General features: G+C 50.0%; 1 protein-coding gene across 4 annotated transcripts in view; it reads right to left on the reverse strand.

Annotated features, from left to right (window-relative positions):
* Positions 1–17,112, reverse strand: part of robo1 (roundabout, axon guidance receptor, homolog 1 (Drosophila)) — a 62,637-nt gene that overhangs the window by 6,666 nt on the left and 38,859 nt on the right. For 2 of the 4 annotated variants that reach the window (XM_060074287.1, XM_060074286.1), the window contains 9 exons: positions 15,153–15,179; positions 12,881–12,923; positions 10,710–10,864; positions 7,433–7,840; positions 6,286–6,402; positions 4,680–4,824; positions 3,502–3,747; positions 2,395–2,981; positions 1,244–1,462 (listed from right to left, as the gene is read on the reverse strand). In XM_060074287.1, coding sequence (XP_059930270.1) covers positions 1,244–1,462; positions 2,395–2,981; positions 3,502–3,747; positions 4,680–4,824; positions 6,286–6,402; positions 7,433–7,840; positions 10,710–10,864; positions 12,881–12,923; positions 15,153–15,179 — 1,947 coding nt within the window. The remainder of the gene's footprint in view (positions 1–1,243; positions 1,463–2,394; positions 2,982–3,501; positions 3,748–4,679; positions 4,825–6,285; positions 6,403–7,432; positions 7,841–10,709; positions 10,865–12,880; positions 12,924–15,152; positions 15,180–17,112) is intronic. The other 2 variants (XM_060074289.1, XM_060074288.1) reach the window with 2 other exon arrangements.

A 17,112-nucleotide genomic window follows, 5' to 3' on the forward strand; every position in this document is an offset into this window, starting at 1 on the left:
CCCTCCTGTTCTCTGTGGCCCCACCCCTCCAGATCACCAGCAGCAATCGTGCATTTATCCGTCACATAAACACACACACACACACGAAAAACACACATACAGTTGGATGGGTGCGCACAGGCACACATGCACTGAAACACACACACACACACACACACACACACACACGCACACACACACACACACACACACACACACACACACACACACACACACACACACACACACACACACACACACACACACATATATATAAATTAAGATGCTCACACACACATACATATACACACACTCACACACCCACACACCCAGGTTTGACTATTGAAACCACTGGATCTTATCATGCTATCTGGGCTCCTAGCAGGATGCAGCTACCTCGCTAATGTAGCCATGAGATCCTCTTTCAGATTATCATCAGGGCAATGTAACAGAATACCATTCCACAAAGGGCTGATAACGTAAGCTGTATAGTCCATTAAACTGTCTGTCTGCACAGCAGTCAACGTGTAGCATGATAGGTATACAGAAGAAAAGATACAAGATTATTATTCTTTTTTAAATGGTAGCATTTCTAAAGGGTTAATGCACAGAAATGTCCCTGGTGCGAGTAATATTGCATCTTAAACCTAGCTAAAACACCAAGAAAAAGTTCTGGTAACATATCAATGTAAATAAACAAATAGGTTGCTTTTTTGGTTTGTTTGTGTTGGTGGTGGTAAAGTTTGTAATTATTTATTTCTTTATATTACTCAATCAATGGTAGATGTTGCCTCACAGCAATACTCCCTCAATGATTAGCTCACCGTGGGTGAAGATTGCATCTCCATTTCAACACCCAAACACAGAATCAGACAGCAGACAGTTACTCGGTAGTAAAACACAAGTACAGAGACTACAGCTGCCATTTCAAAAGGTGTCGGCACTAAACCGCACTTTTTGATGCAGCTGTCAAAACGATCCCCCGTTCCTTTTCTTCACACTCCACAATATCACATGCAGACAGAAATCGTAAATCCATCAACGGTTCAAAGTTTGACAAGGTTTTGCCGACCTTTCCATTCCGTTTCCGACGAAAACATTCCCCCCCTCGCTCCGAAACCTGTTTGCCAAAACCGTACTATAATTTCCGTCACTTTCACAACCTTTGTGTCTCTTTAGTACACAACGGTGTCTGTAAAAATTAAATGACAACTGTTGCAGAGGGGGAGAAAGTGAGGTAGCAGTACGGTAATGACATGTCTACCTTCATTATAGACCTCACGCCGCTGGATGCCTGGGTGGGCCGATTGGTGTTGTTGCGGCGGCTGCTGCTGCTGCTGCTGCTGCTGCTGCTGCTGTTGCTGCTGCTGTGGCTGCTTCTGTTTCTTGGGCCGTCTCTGCACCACGGCTGTGCTCATGTTGCTGTCGGTAGACACTGGGCTTCCCGGACGGTGGCCCAGCGACGCCATTTGGTATTTTCTCGCTGTAAGAAACGACCCCCTAAGAGTTAAAGGTCAACTATGTAAACTTTTCACATTAGTAAACTCTAGCTTGAGTGGTAGCTACGGTTATAGATGCATCATTTTCCGACGCCAGTTACGATCTTTTTTCCGTGGGTGGGCAAAAGTGGACCAGAAAAAAATAAACACATGGAGAAAAACTCTGTGGATGTGTTGAATGGTAAATGGACTGCAATTATCCAGCACTTTTCTAATCAGTGGCTACTCAAAGCGCTTTACAATATTGCCTAACGTTCAACCATTCAAGCACACAATCACACTCCGACGGCGCAGTCAGCCATGCAAGGCGACAGCCAGCTCGTCGGGAGCATTCAGGGTGAGGAGTCTCGCTCAGGAACACCTCGACTAGGAGGAGCCAGGGATCAAACTAGCAACCGTCCGTATACCAGCCAACCCGCTCTACCTCCTGAGCCACAAGTGTGAGAAACTTTGCAGTTCAAAGTCAAAAAGCTACAGTCAACAAAAATCACAGTTCAGGGTTTAAGAATTAAGATGAGTCTAGTTAGTCTATCTTTATGTAGAAGGTGCATTTGCTTATGTAGAGATGATGATTAAAGATTAGACTTTCTTCCCAAGTTTTTTTTCAAATCTGCATTGACACCCCCACCGCTGTAAGATGTAAACGGGGGAATAACCAGATTGATAGCCTTCGGAAACCCTTAGGCTGGGATTTCCAGACAGACAGTGGAGGAAGAGTGAGGAATGCTTTACAGGGGACACTCCAAGAGGGATAGCCTTCTGAGATGTACTTGATCACTTTGAACCGCCTTGTCGACATTGACTTAAAACGCTAAAAGGCTTTGACTTTGGACACGGCCCTGCTGGACCCAGCGAACCCCGAGGAACCTCCCCATGTGTTAAACCACCAGCTCCCCCTCCCTCCTGCGGCCCTTACCGGAGGCCCCTACGGCCAGCTCCTGTCCGTGTGCGTTGGGGTACTTGGGGGCCTTGCCGCCGCCGTACTCGGCCGCCGCCGCCACGGCCTGGGCGAAGTCTGCGTCGGTGAAGAAGGATCCGTCCGAGGAGCTGACGGCGCTGGAGCGACCCGACGAGACGTTATCCTCTTCGGACGCCGAGCCCCAGCCGTTGATCATGGAGCCCGTGACGGAGCTCTCCAGGTCGCCCACGCTGGAGGCCGGCGTCTGCTGCTGCTCGAGGCCCCGCAGCAGGAGCCTCCTCTGGGGCCGGTGGCCGCGGTGCCCGTGGGGGTGCGGGTGGGTGTGGTGGAGGTGCGGCTGCTGCTGCTGCTGGTGGTGGAGGTGCTGATGGGGGAGGTGGTGCCCCCCCTTGGCCATCTCGGCGTCCGTGTCCTCCTCCTCCTCCTCCCCGTCCATCATCTCCTCGTCGTCCTCTTCCTCCAGCATCTCATCCTCCTCATCCTCCTCCTCCACGCCGTCTGGGTGGGGGCCCAGAGGGCTGGTGATGTAGCTGTAGGTGTGGGACGGAGACAGGGGCCGGGGCAGGGGGCTCACAGCGTGGCGTCTGGGAACACAGTACGGAGCACAGCGTCAGATTCATCGAACTCATAACTCACACGGGGATGACCTCATATACCGTTACGACCACCATGAACATTAACGGCGCCATTTTAACAATTGGATCGCAAAATGTTAATTGCCAGGGGCAGGAGAGTGTGGTGGTGAAGGCTGTTTGAATCCCAGCCAAACGGCAGCGCCCTCGATGCCCACTGTCTGCAGAATAACCCGGAAGAACCCCTTGAGCAAGAAGAACCTAAAGTTCACGGTAGCTTTTGGATAAAAGCTTCCACCAAATGGTAAAGGCGAATTGAATGCACCTTCCTTGTTTTGTTTTTTGTTACTATGACTTGACTTTGCTCAAGTAAAGTCAAGTAATCAAAACAAGTTTTCTCTGTATGTGTGATTTATTATTATTTTTTTTTTAAAGTAGATAGTGGACAAGCAGTCAAGCAGTCTGCACACACACACACACTAAGCCACACACACACACACACGCGCGCGCGCGCACACACACACACACACACCTGCGGTCGTGGAGGTCGGCGAGGTCGTGCAGCATGGGCTGCATCTCCTCCTGGGGGGAGGGGGTGAGCGTGGCGGTGGACTGGTGGCTGTAGGACACGGCGGCGGGCGAGGACGCGGCCCCCCGTACGGGCGGGGTGGGCCCGCGCTCCATCTCCTCCATCTCCTCCTCCTCCTCCTCCTCCAGCTCGTCGGGCTGCAGGTACATGCGGGACGGGGGCATGGGGCACTGCATGTGGGGGTCGTAGCTGTCAGGGGGACGGGGGGGACGGGGGGCGTGCACACATACCCAGACATGAACGCACGCACACACACACACAGATACACGCACAAACAAATGCACGCACAGGTACACCAACAGACAGACAGACAGACAGACAGACAGACAGACAGACAGACAGACAGGCACATGCAGACATAAAAAAAAAGAAATAAACAGACCATACACACACACACACACACACACACACACACACACACACACACACACACACACACACACACACACACACACACACACACACACACACACACACATACGTCTCGTTAGCTTCAGCTGCTGGTGTTTTTGTGATGCGCCGCTATAACCAGGGCTGTAAATATTCATGGTGTCCGTCTGTCAAGGCTTGACGTGTAGGTTACATCCATGCATCAAACAGCCCTCAGGCTATACACTCGCAATTACTAAAGTAGCACCGACAGAGAGAGAGAGAGAGGGAGATCCGATTCCTAATAAATAAAATAAATTGTCGTCTGGATTTTTGGTACATGTGTGTGTGTGTGTGTCTCAGTATTATTGAGTGTGTGTATGTGTTTATGTGTCTATATGTGTGTGTGTGTGTGTGTGTGTGTGTGTGTGTGTGTGTGTGTGTGTGTGTTTGTCTGTGTGTAGGTATGTTGTCTATCTGTATGTGTGTGCGTGTGTATGCGTTTGTGTTTGTCTATTTGTGTGTGTGTGTGTATGTGTTTGTGTTTGTCTGTGTGTGTGTGTGTGTGTGTGTGTGTGTGTGTGTGTGTGTGTGTGTGTGTGTGTCTGTGTTGGTCTGTTAATCGGTCTGTGTATGCGTGCGTGTGTGCATGTGTATGCTTATGTATGGGGCGAAATGAAAAAAAGATACACATGTGTGTGTGTGTGTGTGTGTGTGTGTGTGTGTGTGTGTGTGTGTGTGTCCAAGCCCACCTGTCCTCCATGGAGAGGGAGTACTCCTCTGTGCTGTGGCAGGGGGGTGGGTTGGCTGGGGGGGGGGGCAGCATGTCAGCCCAGTTCATTGTGCTCTGTTTGGGGAGTTTGGGGGTGCGGCCTCCCTTCTTCTGACCCTGGCTCCCTGCTCCATCATGGGGGAGAGAGATGGAGAGAAAACCATTTCAGTCACAGAACAACCCACGAATCAACCATCAGCACACACTCAAAAACACACAAACACACAGACAGACAAACTCACAGACAAACTCACACACCGCACGCACATACACACACACACACACACACAGGGAGATAGACGAACCTACACACACACACACACACACACACACCCACACTCTTCTATATTCTCTTTTTTTCTTACGCAACCGATCCATAATTCATGTCCACAAAACAGCTTCAAAATAAATACAGAAAGGTAGAAATTTAGAGAAATAGGATTAACAAGTCTGGAGCAAAAAGGTTGTCTGGAACAACACGTGGAGTGGCCCCTGCTTGTGAGTGCACATGCCTCTCGCGGCGGAAGCTAATGGGACAGAATTACTCTCTAGGAGGACATTTCTCCACAGTAATGCCCCCATGCGTTGTGAGAGAAGGTAAGGGTGGAAAAAAGAGAGAGCCTATTAGCAACAAAGCATTGGAATTGCAAACCAATGAGCTGTGAGGTGTGGCAAGCACCAAAGGCTACCCTTTTTAATGACTTGAACTTCAAATGCAATATGAGAATGGATCCTGTGCATTAAGGTGGCAGCGTTGCATGCCGCCCGCGACGTCCAATCATTCGTCTTAGCCCCGAAAACAGACGCTTAGGCTTTGTTCGCACTAAGCTTCTTCTTTATGCGAGAATGTACGTGTTAGCTAGCTAATGGCTGCCGCAAACAGATAACAAAAGATTTAGGGGAAGGGGTAGACTCGTCGCCAAGCAGCGACAGTAAAACACCCGGTGTAACAACAACAAAACACAACAACAATTTAGGCTAACATTTGAAAACATGACAAATCCCTTTGTGTCTTGTGCTTTAAATATCCCTGGGATGCCACCCTGGCACCTCATGCGGAACACTCATGTGTTGTTCTCTGCGCTCTTCTCGCTTATGTTCAGAGATAGCGCTGTCGGGTTTCTCTTCTTCGGGGTTTTGTTTCGCACGTTTTCCGCCCCCTGGAAACGTGCATTTTCTTTTTTTTTCGCGATAGGGCCCCGACATGGAAATTAATCAAATTACCATTTTTAAAGGATCGCGCATTATGAAAGTCTCAAAGTGATTTATTGCTTTTGAGGGAGCGTCTGAAATGAAGCTTGGAGGTGAATGTGATTAAGTGGTTCACAGAAATAATAAGGCAGAAAAAGGAAAAAAAACACTTTAAGCAATTAAGTCCAAAGAAAAGCGAGGAATCCATTGGAACCACAGGCAGAACCGTCCTGAGTGAGGGGAAGCTGACGTTCTCAGCGGTTAACAATTCGCATTTTGATTCGACTTCCCCTTATCACCCCTCCACGACACCTCCCCTCCAAAACCGACCTCCATCCAAACACCCTCCTTCAAACCCCCTCAACCCCTCACTCAGCCTCCCGCCCTGGGCTCACCTGAAGTGCTGCTGCTGCCCCGGTCAGAGCTGTTGTAGGAGCCCCCGGTGAGGCTCTCGTGGGCCTGGTTGTAGGGTATGGTGGCCGGCATGGGGCTGTCCCCCCCTCTGTAGCGGTCTGGTGGGGAGGAGAGGGGGAGGAGCGGGGGACGGGGGGAGGGTGGTGGTGGTGGTGGTGGTGGTAGGGGTACAGAGTATATGGTTAGCATCGCCCAAGGGGGGAATAGGCAGAACATCTCAAAGGACTTTCTCGGCAAAGGGATCAAATGTGTGGAGTGTGGAATGGGGAGGGTGAGGGAGGGAGGGAGGGAGGGAGGGAGGGAGGGAGGGATGGGGGGGAGGAAGGGGGAGGTAGATCGACATGCCCACAGTGACCTTCTCGACAGCCAGGCAGTAAGTACAAGTAGGCAGAAGGTTAAAAATATTTCAGGCCCCATGGAAAAAGCAAGGGAACATGTTGAAGGCATTACAGAAAGCTACAGTAGGATGTTATGCAAACACGAGCGCCGAGACATGCAGTCCATGCTGTGTGTTTTCAGCGACGCACTCCAAAGAAAACATGCAGTGTCTAACATGTCTCCGAAAGAACGACAGAGAGTGAAAAAGGCTGAAACTCTAAACTGCGGCGGTAGATGTGGCTTCTCAGCGTGGGGAAGCAGGGAGCTGGTTGATTGGAAAAGTTTCCTCTTTAAAGGATAAATCTCCCGCTGCCAGCGACCCCTAATCGTTCCTTCAGACGTGTCGACACCTCCGGTCAAGTGTGTCAACTGACAAGCCACCCAGATATTGTCCTGTCCCTACAAGGCTGTTATTTACAGCAAGCCACATTTATGTATAATTATATATATATATATATATATATATATATATATATATATATATATATGTATAGTTGCACAGCAGGGCGGAGATCAGTTTCAACAGGAGAGTGATAGAAAATTGTGACGGATGGAAGGCGACGTTTGACACGAGTGGAAGGAGGCAAGACAAGAACCAAAGGGAATCATGGGTAGTTTTTCCACTGAGACGGCGAGCAGAGAGACGGCAGGAACAAAGAGGGGAAGCAATGAGGAGGAAAAATAAATCAACTGAAGAGGTGGATGCGGTGACGTCAGGGCAGCCATTTTTTGTTTTTCATCTCCTCTCACCCTTGTTGAGTTTGTTCTGCTCCATGATGCTGTACTGCAGCTGGGACGCCAGGTCCGGCTGCTTGTGCTGCTGCTGGGACACCTGGCCGGGCTTCCAGCCGTGCTTCTCGTTCATCTCCCCCCCTCCGCCCCCCATTCCTCCTCCCCCTCCTCCTCCTCCTCCACCCCCGGGGGGCCCGCGCTCGCCGTTGCCCATGATGGCGGACTGGATGAGCTGCGTGGTGGCGTAGGGCGTGGGCTGGCCCCCCGGGCCCAGGAAGCGGCCGTCCTTCAGGTTGGGGCTGTTGAAGGTCTTCATCTCGTTGATCTTGTTGGAGAGGTCCACGTCGCCGTACACGCCCGACTCCGGCACCAGCAGGTTGGTCTGCTTGTTTTCCATCTGATTGTTATAGTTGGCGATGCAGTCGGCTGGGGGGGGGGGGGGGGGCACACGGGAGATAGGAGGGGGGGTGGTTTAGTCAAACTACTGTCTCCAGGAGCTTTGTGCTGTGGGGCAGCACCCTTGGGTGACCCTGGCGCACCAGGTGAGTGGGGTCGTGTGAGGTTTTGGGAGGAATACAAGATGGAGAAGCGGACTACTGCGACAAGGCAGATCAACCTAACAAAACCGTCTTTTACGCTCGGTCAGTATTTACACGTTCCCATCAGAAGGTTCCGGGACATCTCAACCTGCTCGCTTGACCAGTGGTGCGGGCGAGGAGGTGGCTTTAAGACGTCGCCATTATGATCTGCGATGTTGGGGGCAGGATGGGCACGTGGCTAGGGTCTTCGACGCCCAGTCGGACCCGTGCTCCAGGTTTGATCCCACAGTGTGCTACCTGTTAAATTCCTTCACCCCCCACATGCTCGTTTATGTGTATTTTATTTTATATAGCTTTGGATAAAAGCCTCAAACGACTAGATAGTACACAGCAGTAATCCGTAATCACTCGACCGTGACCCACAATCCTCTGCGTTCTGCGGCTGTCTGACGGCGACGCCGCAGTGATTGGTCTCATTGTGAGGGATGGGGGGGGGGGGGGGGGGGGGGGGGGTGGAAGTGTCTGAAGCAAAGCCTGGGGATGTATGCAACGCAGTCAGCGCACGGCTACGATGACAGATCCAATTTTCCCCCGCCTCATAAAATATTCAAATCCGCACCTTCCCCCCCCCCCCCCCCCCCCACCACCAGTGGATCCAAGGGCTGAGCTCGCCGGTAAACAAAGAGGACAGCCATAGGTGCCTCAACAGGAAAACAACGCCTCGCATTGTGTCCAACAGCGCAACACTTCAAAGAGGGTGTGCGTGTGGTGTTTGCGAGTATGTTGTGTGTGTGTGTGTGTTTGCGAGTGTGTGGGTGTGTGTGTGTGTGCGAGTGTGTCTGTGTGTGTGTTTGCGAGTTTGTGGGTGTGCGTGTGAATGTGTGTGTGTGTGTGGGTCTGCGTGGATGCGTGCATGTGTGCGTGCACGACGTGCGTGTTTGTCTGAATGTGGGTGTGTGTTTGCTTGCGTGTGTGTGCACAAGCGTGCACGACTGCGTCTTTGTAAGAACCCCTATTGCCGAGATAAAGGGACATTAACTCCTACTCCTCTTCCTCCGTCACCTCGTCCGTGATCCTCTTAGCGTTCACACAGCTCGGGCTGCTGGCACGCACACAAAGGAATCGGGATCTGGCCCCGGCTCCTCCGAGGGGGGGGGGGGGGGGGGCGCGGAGGCGGCGACGGGTGTCAAACACTGTGGGTGTCAAACGCTGCGGATGTCATGCGGTGAGTGCGGGCTGCGCCTCGGCACGGGTTATGTTATTCCTTCCAAGACAAGCGCCGAGGCGCGCCAGAGAGGGCCGGTGTTAGAGTTAAAGATAAACACTTGAAGCCAGGGTTGTGATTAGTTGCGTTGCCCCGCGCCGACGGCGATGCGGGTGAGACGTGTTCTGATTGGCCGTCTGACGCTGGGTTTAGCAGCGGTTTCGTCTCTTAGGGAGGATGTTGTTGTAGCAACCAGAGGAACCTCAACAACCAATTAGACGCACAACATTTGGGATTAATGTGGTGGCGAAATGACACGAGGACCATAAGCGCCTGAAACCGAGGGCATCGCTCTTGAAGGTCCAATGTCAATAATTTTACACTTAAAGCATTCTGAGGTAGCCAGTCGCTAATGACGGTGCAGACTAATAAGGTATTGGATAATCACGAATGACCTTAATCCGTCTTCTAACTGCTAGTTGTAGCCAAATGTTGTTTGCTCGCTTCTCCTTCAAGGGAGGTCACCGTGTGCCTGTGTGTGTGGGTGTGCATGCATCCGTGTGTGTGGGTGTGCATGATTTCCCAGATTTTGGAACGAATCTTACTGTACTCTCGTAATGAAAACCTCAGTGGTGCTGACTAGACTAAAAGGGCAGCTGGTGTTGAACCGTAATGCGTGCTCTCTTTCTCTCTCACTCTCTCTCTCCCTCTCTCTCTCTCTAATTCTCTCTCTCTCTTCCCCTCTCTCTCTCTCGCGCTTCTTTCTCTCTCCTCTTTCAGGTGCACCTCTCTCTCCTCATCAGCCTCTCTCTCACTCTATCCCTCTGTCTCATCATTCCCTCTCTCCACCAATCCCTCCATCCCTCTCTCTCTCTTTCTCCATCTCTCTCTCTCTCTCTCTCTCTCTCTCTCTCTCTCACTCTCTCTCTCACGCTCCATCCCTCTCTCTAGTTATCCACCAGTCTCTCCATCCCTCTCTCTCTCTTTCTCTCTCTCTCGCTCTGGCCAGCAGCTGCCGTCCATCGCTGACCTCTAAATGCCGCTCCACATTTCTTAAATAACTGAGCACTTAGGGGAAATTACATTACGGACCTCAACAACAGTATGGAAATCCAGCGGCTCAATTCGATTAGCGACAGGAGCAAAGCCGTAAGCCCTTCCAGTGGGGACTTTTTATTTCCTGCCCGAAACATCTCCACTTTAACTTCAAATAAATCAGACAACACAGCCGCCCTCCACCTCGCCAGCCTTCTCTAAGACTTCCAGGTTGTTCTCCTGCGCCGAGACGAGCCAAAGCACAGAAACTAAAACAAGCGCGCTGCAATATTCTCCAGGGAGCTAACCCAGATATCAGATACCATCTTTTCTTACTGCTTTTTCTTCTACTACAGCAGCAGCAAACCCGACCAATCGTATCTCCTGAACCCCCTGAGTGGATTCCGCTCGGTCGGGGGGGGGGGGATTCACTGCATACGATTCCGTCGGGCCATGAGGCGAATCAGTCGCAGGTTATTTATTCGGGCTGGCGCCGGTCTGGGTGGAAGGGACTCACCTGGTCGGCTGTACGTCGCCAGGTTACTGTCGCTGTTGCCGTTGCCGGCAGTGCAGCAGTTGATGCTGCAGTCGTTGTGGTTGGAGCAGGAGTTGGGCCAGGTGTCTGCCAGCCAGGGTTGGGTCGCCGACTCCCCGATGTTCAGCAGACCGGGCCTGCACAACCACACACACAGCGCAGCGACGGGCGGCGTCAGAGGGAACGGGGGACAACCGGGAGACACCTGTGTTAGTGTGTGTGTGTGTGTGTGTGTGTGTCAACTGATTCAGATGACTGGGGATCCAGGGGGGGGGGGGGGGGGGATGTGGAGAAGTGGGTTAACATGACATCACACAAAGCCAGTGTGAGAACGGAATTCGAATGCCTTTTCAAGTTAAAGTACACAAACAAAACTCAGATAGTATTTCCTCCTCCTCTACGCTCCAGTGGATTTCTTCGGAACGGTTATATATATATATATATAAAAGTACTTTCCTTCTTTCATTTCCCCATTTATTTATTTTCCCTTCTCCTCATACATCTCCCTGACTCCCTGGGCCCCAGGGTGGGGGGGCTGGGGGGGTGTGTGTGGTGAGACGGTGGGGGCGGTGGGGGGGCACATTAGAGCAAGGCCCGGCTAAGTAGGTTGTGTTCGCTCCACTTGGCCCCACAGCATTATGACACGTCTGGCTGGGGGCTCCGGCGATGGACTCCGATTGGACCAGGGGCCGGATAGAACTCCAGCGCGTCTCGCAATTTAATGTCGGCAAAAAGGCACGCAGGCAGAAGCCCGTTGAACCACACACCACTCTCCGCCTTCCCCCGCTAAAGGGGCTCCACTGCGTTGTCAGGGAACATCTCAATCATTGAATAAGTTTAGTGCGGCCGTACAGTGAAGAGAGAGGAGGTGAAGAGGAATAAGAGTGAGCCGGCTAGCTGGGCGAGCGAGATCCATGGGGGGGTTATCAGGGATATGATGTCTGTTTATGTAATGTTCTCTCTCCCTCTCTCCCTCTCTCTCTCTCCCTCTCTCTCTCTCTCTCTCTCTCTCTCTCTCTCTCTCTCTCGTCGACTTGGCTTCTAACTTTCAGAGCAGCTCATTCGTCTTTTATTCTGCACACTCTGAGCGTTCCTGCTTGACAGGATATCTTCATCGTGGCTGCGGGGCGGACAAAGTACTAGGAGTATCAACATAATAACGCGTGGAATACTATGGGTTTCGCCTCTCAACAGCTCCATCAAAGCCACACATACATTGTTTCACTCATGTTAATATCCACAGACGGGGCCCGGGAAACGTGAAATCCAAAAAGTGACCTGGCATCCAAACACACGATTGTTATTCTTCTTCTAGTATGTTGGAATGACTCGAGTGTTGGATTTCGTTTTTGAGCGATCGCACTCATTTGTCTTGTACTGCCAATTACTCTCTGGCGGCATGGAGGCACAGTCACTCAGCGGAGTAGGAGAACTGAGCAGCCATTGTCTTCCCAACGAGCAGACACAGCCCTACCAGGGGAGCGCATCTTTCACAGGGAGAAGAACAAACAGAGCTACAATGTTCTTCAGAGCTGGTGTTTCAATAACCAGACTACACGCTTATATAAACCTATATAATCATACCATACATACGTGTATGTATGCAAGCTGGGACTAAAAAGGTGAAACTACTGAATCAATATTTATCAGGGTTAATGCCATGCAGCATCTTGACAGAATTTCTTGTCTTCACAGACGTTCTGAAGCATCCAAATACTAAATAGTGATATGTTCACGCGATTCCCCGTTTCGGTGGACTTAGGGTTGCACCATTTCTGTAGCATTAACTGCTACTGCATGGCAGACATCCTCCGATACAGCAGCCTCGGCTAAGGACCACTCCTTGTTTCCTCCGACGGGGTTGGATCCATCGGTGAAGCTAGGGCACAGCCTTGTGGCGACCGGGAGTGTGTGTATGGGGATAAGGACGGACTGCGGGGCAGGCTGGATGGGGCTTTGTTGCTGCTAGTCCCATAAAATACCTCCCCCACCACCACCACCACCACCACCACCACCGACATCTCTGCATCACCCACTAGATGCCTGACCCGGATTGCTTAGAAAGTCAGAGCACTCCCCCTAGTGTCCGTTTGTGAGTATTACACCATCATGTGGATAAACACGTTATTTTGATGCACAAATGCTGCTCTTACCTTCCGGCGCTGCTGACGGCCTCGCCGCCTCTTTGATAAGCCACTGTAGAAAAGAAAAGAAAAACAAGACATTAAAACGGTGAGGTTTTGATGGACATGGTCACCATAATCATGTAAATATGGAAAGACAGAAATATATGACTTTCTGATTGAACAACAAGGAGGCGGTTAAACAGCATGCACAGGAGGAAGGACAGCTGGACCGAAGATATACAGAATATAACATTGAAGATATACTATTATTATAGTAGTGTGTGAATGAATGTGAGTGTGTGGCGGTGTAGCTGCGTACCGTGTTATTGTTTGTCTTGCCTGCGTGGTTCAGGGATTGTGCCTGTATGTGATGTGTGCGTCTACGTGTATAATTATTTGTGTGCGTTCCAAATTGTGCTTGTGTGTGTTTTTCTGTGTGTAGGCCCTTGCACAAGTGTTACTGTGTGGTTCCGTGTGCGTGTTTGTGATTTTATGCATGGGCTTGTTCGCACATGCCAGTTATTGTGTGTGTACCCCTATGTGTGTGCATGAGAGACCTTCTGGGCTGAGAGCTGTGTAAGAGCCTTTCGGAGGATGGAGCTTCAGAGCCGTTATCCTCTGCTAGCCCAGTTAGCCTAGCCAGCCCAGTTAGCCCAGTCAGCCCAGTCTGTCTGTAGCCGCCTGCAGGTTGCATCACCCTCTCAAGGAGCACTAGGCTGCCAGTGTGTGAAGGAGAGATTAACTCCCAACTTTAATAACAATCTTGCTCTATTTCTCTCTCACTCTTTGCCTGTCGGTCTCGCTCTCTCGTCAGAATCGAGGGTTGAGAAATGTGTGTGTGTGTTGTGATGCTTGTGTGTGTTGAGCTGGTTATGTGTGCTTTGGTGTGTGTGTGTCAGTTGTGGTTTGTGTTGTAATTTGAGTATTTCCATGAGTATTGTATTGCTGTGTGTGTGTGTGTGTGTGTGTGTGTGTGTGTGTGTGTGTGTGTGTGGAGGTGTCTGTGTGACGGTTCATCCTCTTCATATTCAGAAAAATAATTGCTTTTCTTACTTTTCCATCTACAGCCAAAATTTCCCGAACCTGACCAACATGCCTTGCTATGCGGAAATAGACTTGAATTGTTTTTTTTTGTTTCAGCATTTCAACAGCAGGTTGAGAAACACTGGCTTAAAACGTGCTTCCATAAACAGCCAAGCATAAACAAGCGCGCAGCATTGGCTAAAAGAGATGAGCTCAGAGTGAATTGGGTCTGAAAGGGTTCAAACTTCCAGCGCCTTCTGAAGCAAGATTGAAAAAGTAAATTCCAGACCAAAAACTAAGCCTTGAGGTCTAATGGAAGAAAAAAACTGTTCACGGTTCACCTGGAGTCGGGCACAGATAGGATTAGTCAGCTCAACCACAAACACCTCACTCCCTTACAGCTCGCCCACTCTCTCTCTCTCTCTCCCCCTCCCTCACACTTTCACTGTACCTTTACCCTGTTGCTACTCCTGAATAGAGTGTTGCCAACGCCCTGTCAGACACACACACAAGCACACACGTAAAACACACACAGCCTACCCGGCGCCCGCACATCAACACACACATACATAAACACACAAAGCCCTACCCCAAACATACCCATCCAATCACACACACACACACACACACATGCTCCCCTACACACACCAAGACACCCCCAGCCACACACACAAACCCGCACACCTACCCCCCCCCGTCCAACACACACACACATACAAACAAAGGAACGATTTATTCCTTTCATCTCTTGAACGTCACCTCAATTCAGGGATAACCTCTTCGTTGGGACTGCCTCCTGCCTACCTAATGCGTGTGTTGCTGCTGCTGTATGGTAAAACGCTTCCTGAGGTTACCTTTGATCAAGTCTACGCCGGTTTCAAGCTCTTCTCTGCCTGACACGCTCCTCTTTTAGCCTGGCGTGCTGTCACCGCTAAAATCATCGTCTGGGAGAAGCTCAACACGTCTTGATACTGCTGTTTTTCCCTCTCTTCGGCGCGGCTGTGAGATGAAGTGGTCCTCTTCGACGCCAGTCAGTCAACAGCTCTTCACAGAACTAACCGCGTCCGTATAGAGTTTCAGCAGGAGCGGTTTTTAATCCACTTTTGGAGGGGAAATGTACATCCAAACCGACACGAATTGCAGGTCGTCTGCACTGTGTGTTTTGAAGACGTAAACCATAGGATTTGTGCAGAACTTGATTACTGATCTCTGTAGAGCTTTTGCCAAACAGAGGGGGGAAATAAGAAGAAAATAACAGGGAGAGAAAAGGGCTTACCTGTAGGTGTGAAGGTAAAGGATGGAACTGTTGGTCCGGGCAGAACACCAAAATAAGGAGAGAAAACAAGACAAACATCAGGCACAAACCATTCGAGTTAGGAAACAGCAACATGAACACAAAATACATCTCTACTTTTTGTGTACTGTTACATCTCTACCACTGTGTCCCCCACAGTGACAGCACACCACCATATCACATTGCCAGAGATTGCATTACAAAAGAAACCTAAAACAAAAGATTGCAGATTCTCTTCTCCTCATTCATTGCTGTTTCACAGCCCTCCCTCCACGTCCCTCCTAGACCCCCTCCCTGTGGAAGGTGAGACTATGTCCAGCTGCTGGTTCTACTTTAGTCCCAGGCTTCCAGAGGGCCTGCTGGGAGGTGAGGTCACTCACCAAGGAGATTTCTCTCTTTTCTTCCACACACAGCAGATTGATTACGTTCACTTAGCCACGGAGCGAAGGCTAGCGTGGAACACCATCTGAAATATGTTACGTTAGTCTCCTCCTTGGAGGTGACCGTGTTTGTTGTGTCATTGTCAGGGGATGGCTCGGAGCGCAATATATTAATACTTGTATCGGTAAATGCAAAAAAAAATAACAACGGTGGATTATGTTCTCAGACTGTGGATGAAGCTCTCTTACTCTTACTTCCTTCCTTCTTTGGAAAGGTTATTGTTTCAGAATATGCTCAGAACGCAGATTGCCTGCAGATAGCACGTTCTGAATTCTCAGAATCCTTAATGACCTTCTAGAGTCTAGACTGTCGTCAGCCATGGCCCTGTCTCACCATTATCTGAGAGATATGGATAATTGGCTTTTAGGAAAACAAGAGGGGCCTTCCCCATGAATGTCATACATACGTATATACATTAATACATTTGTGGAGATTATCTTCATTGACACTGTTATTAGTGACAAACTTGAATAAAGTAGAGGATGATATTGTATCGGCAAAAATAAAGTTGTTATGTTATTTTAATTTGAGTAAGACAAAATACAAGAAAGTAATAAATATGTAAATAGGCACCTTTCAAACTTGTATCAACCACTTTTTTCCTCAATAACCTCCTTTGACGTTGTCAATGGTTAATGAACAATTTAGAAAGTACACCCGTTTTTTTGTTGCATATTACAATATCAAAACGCAGCTGAACAGTTGCTGCGGGGCAAACAAAAAGAAAAGGAAAACGTTGCGTGACTCAATTAATGAGCTGCAAGTGTTGTGATTGTGTTTGGGAGGAGAAAATGTGCTGTTGTTTAGCCCAACACCTATGTTGACAAAGGGGTTATTTAGAGAGGGGCACAGTCACTGCCAGGACAATTACGCAGGAAAAGCAATTTGATGACAGACACACACACACACACACACACACACACACACACACACACACACACACACACACACACACACACACACACACACACACACACACACACACACACACACACACACACACACCGCCCGCGTTCCAACTACTTCAGTTTCGAGTGAAGACTGTTGCTTCATGTGGTTGCAATTATACCCTTCTCCTCTTCTCAAAACATTCTTACTTACCAGTTCCAACAGGGACCGTGGCCCCATGTGGTTTCAGAAATCAGGGGAGAGATGGAGGGGCGGAGAGAGAGCGAGCGAGAGAGGGCGACATACTTGCCTCCCGTGCCCACGGAGAGAGCAGCGGTCCTCCTAAAGGGAGTGATACGGAGCCCGCGGCTACCACCTCCTAATTCAACCTTCTCTCTCCTCCTCCTCCTCCTCCTCCACGCAGCGGTCGCCCAACAACACCGACCCGGTTGCCATAACAACCTCCGAGGTAAGGGGAGGAAGTTATCTACGCTCACAGAACGGCTATTGTCTGTAAAGTACGAAGCGACTTGGCAACCGTTTCTAATAAAGAAAGCCTGCAGTGTGCCAAAACGTTACCTTTATTCCTGGTTTGAACATTAGACATCTGCGA

This window comes from Gadus macrocephalus, chromosome 16, assembly GCF_031168955.1.
Source record: "Gadus macrocephalus chromosome 16, ASM3116895v1".
Classification (NCBI taxonomy): Eukaryota; Metazoa; Chordata; class Actinopteri; order Gadiformes; family Gadidae; genus Gadus; species Gadus macrocephalus.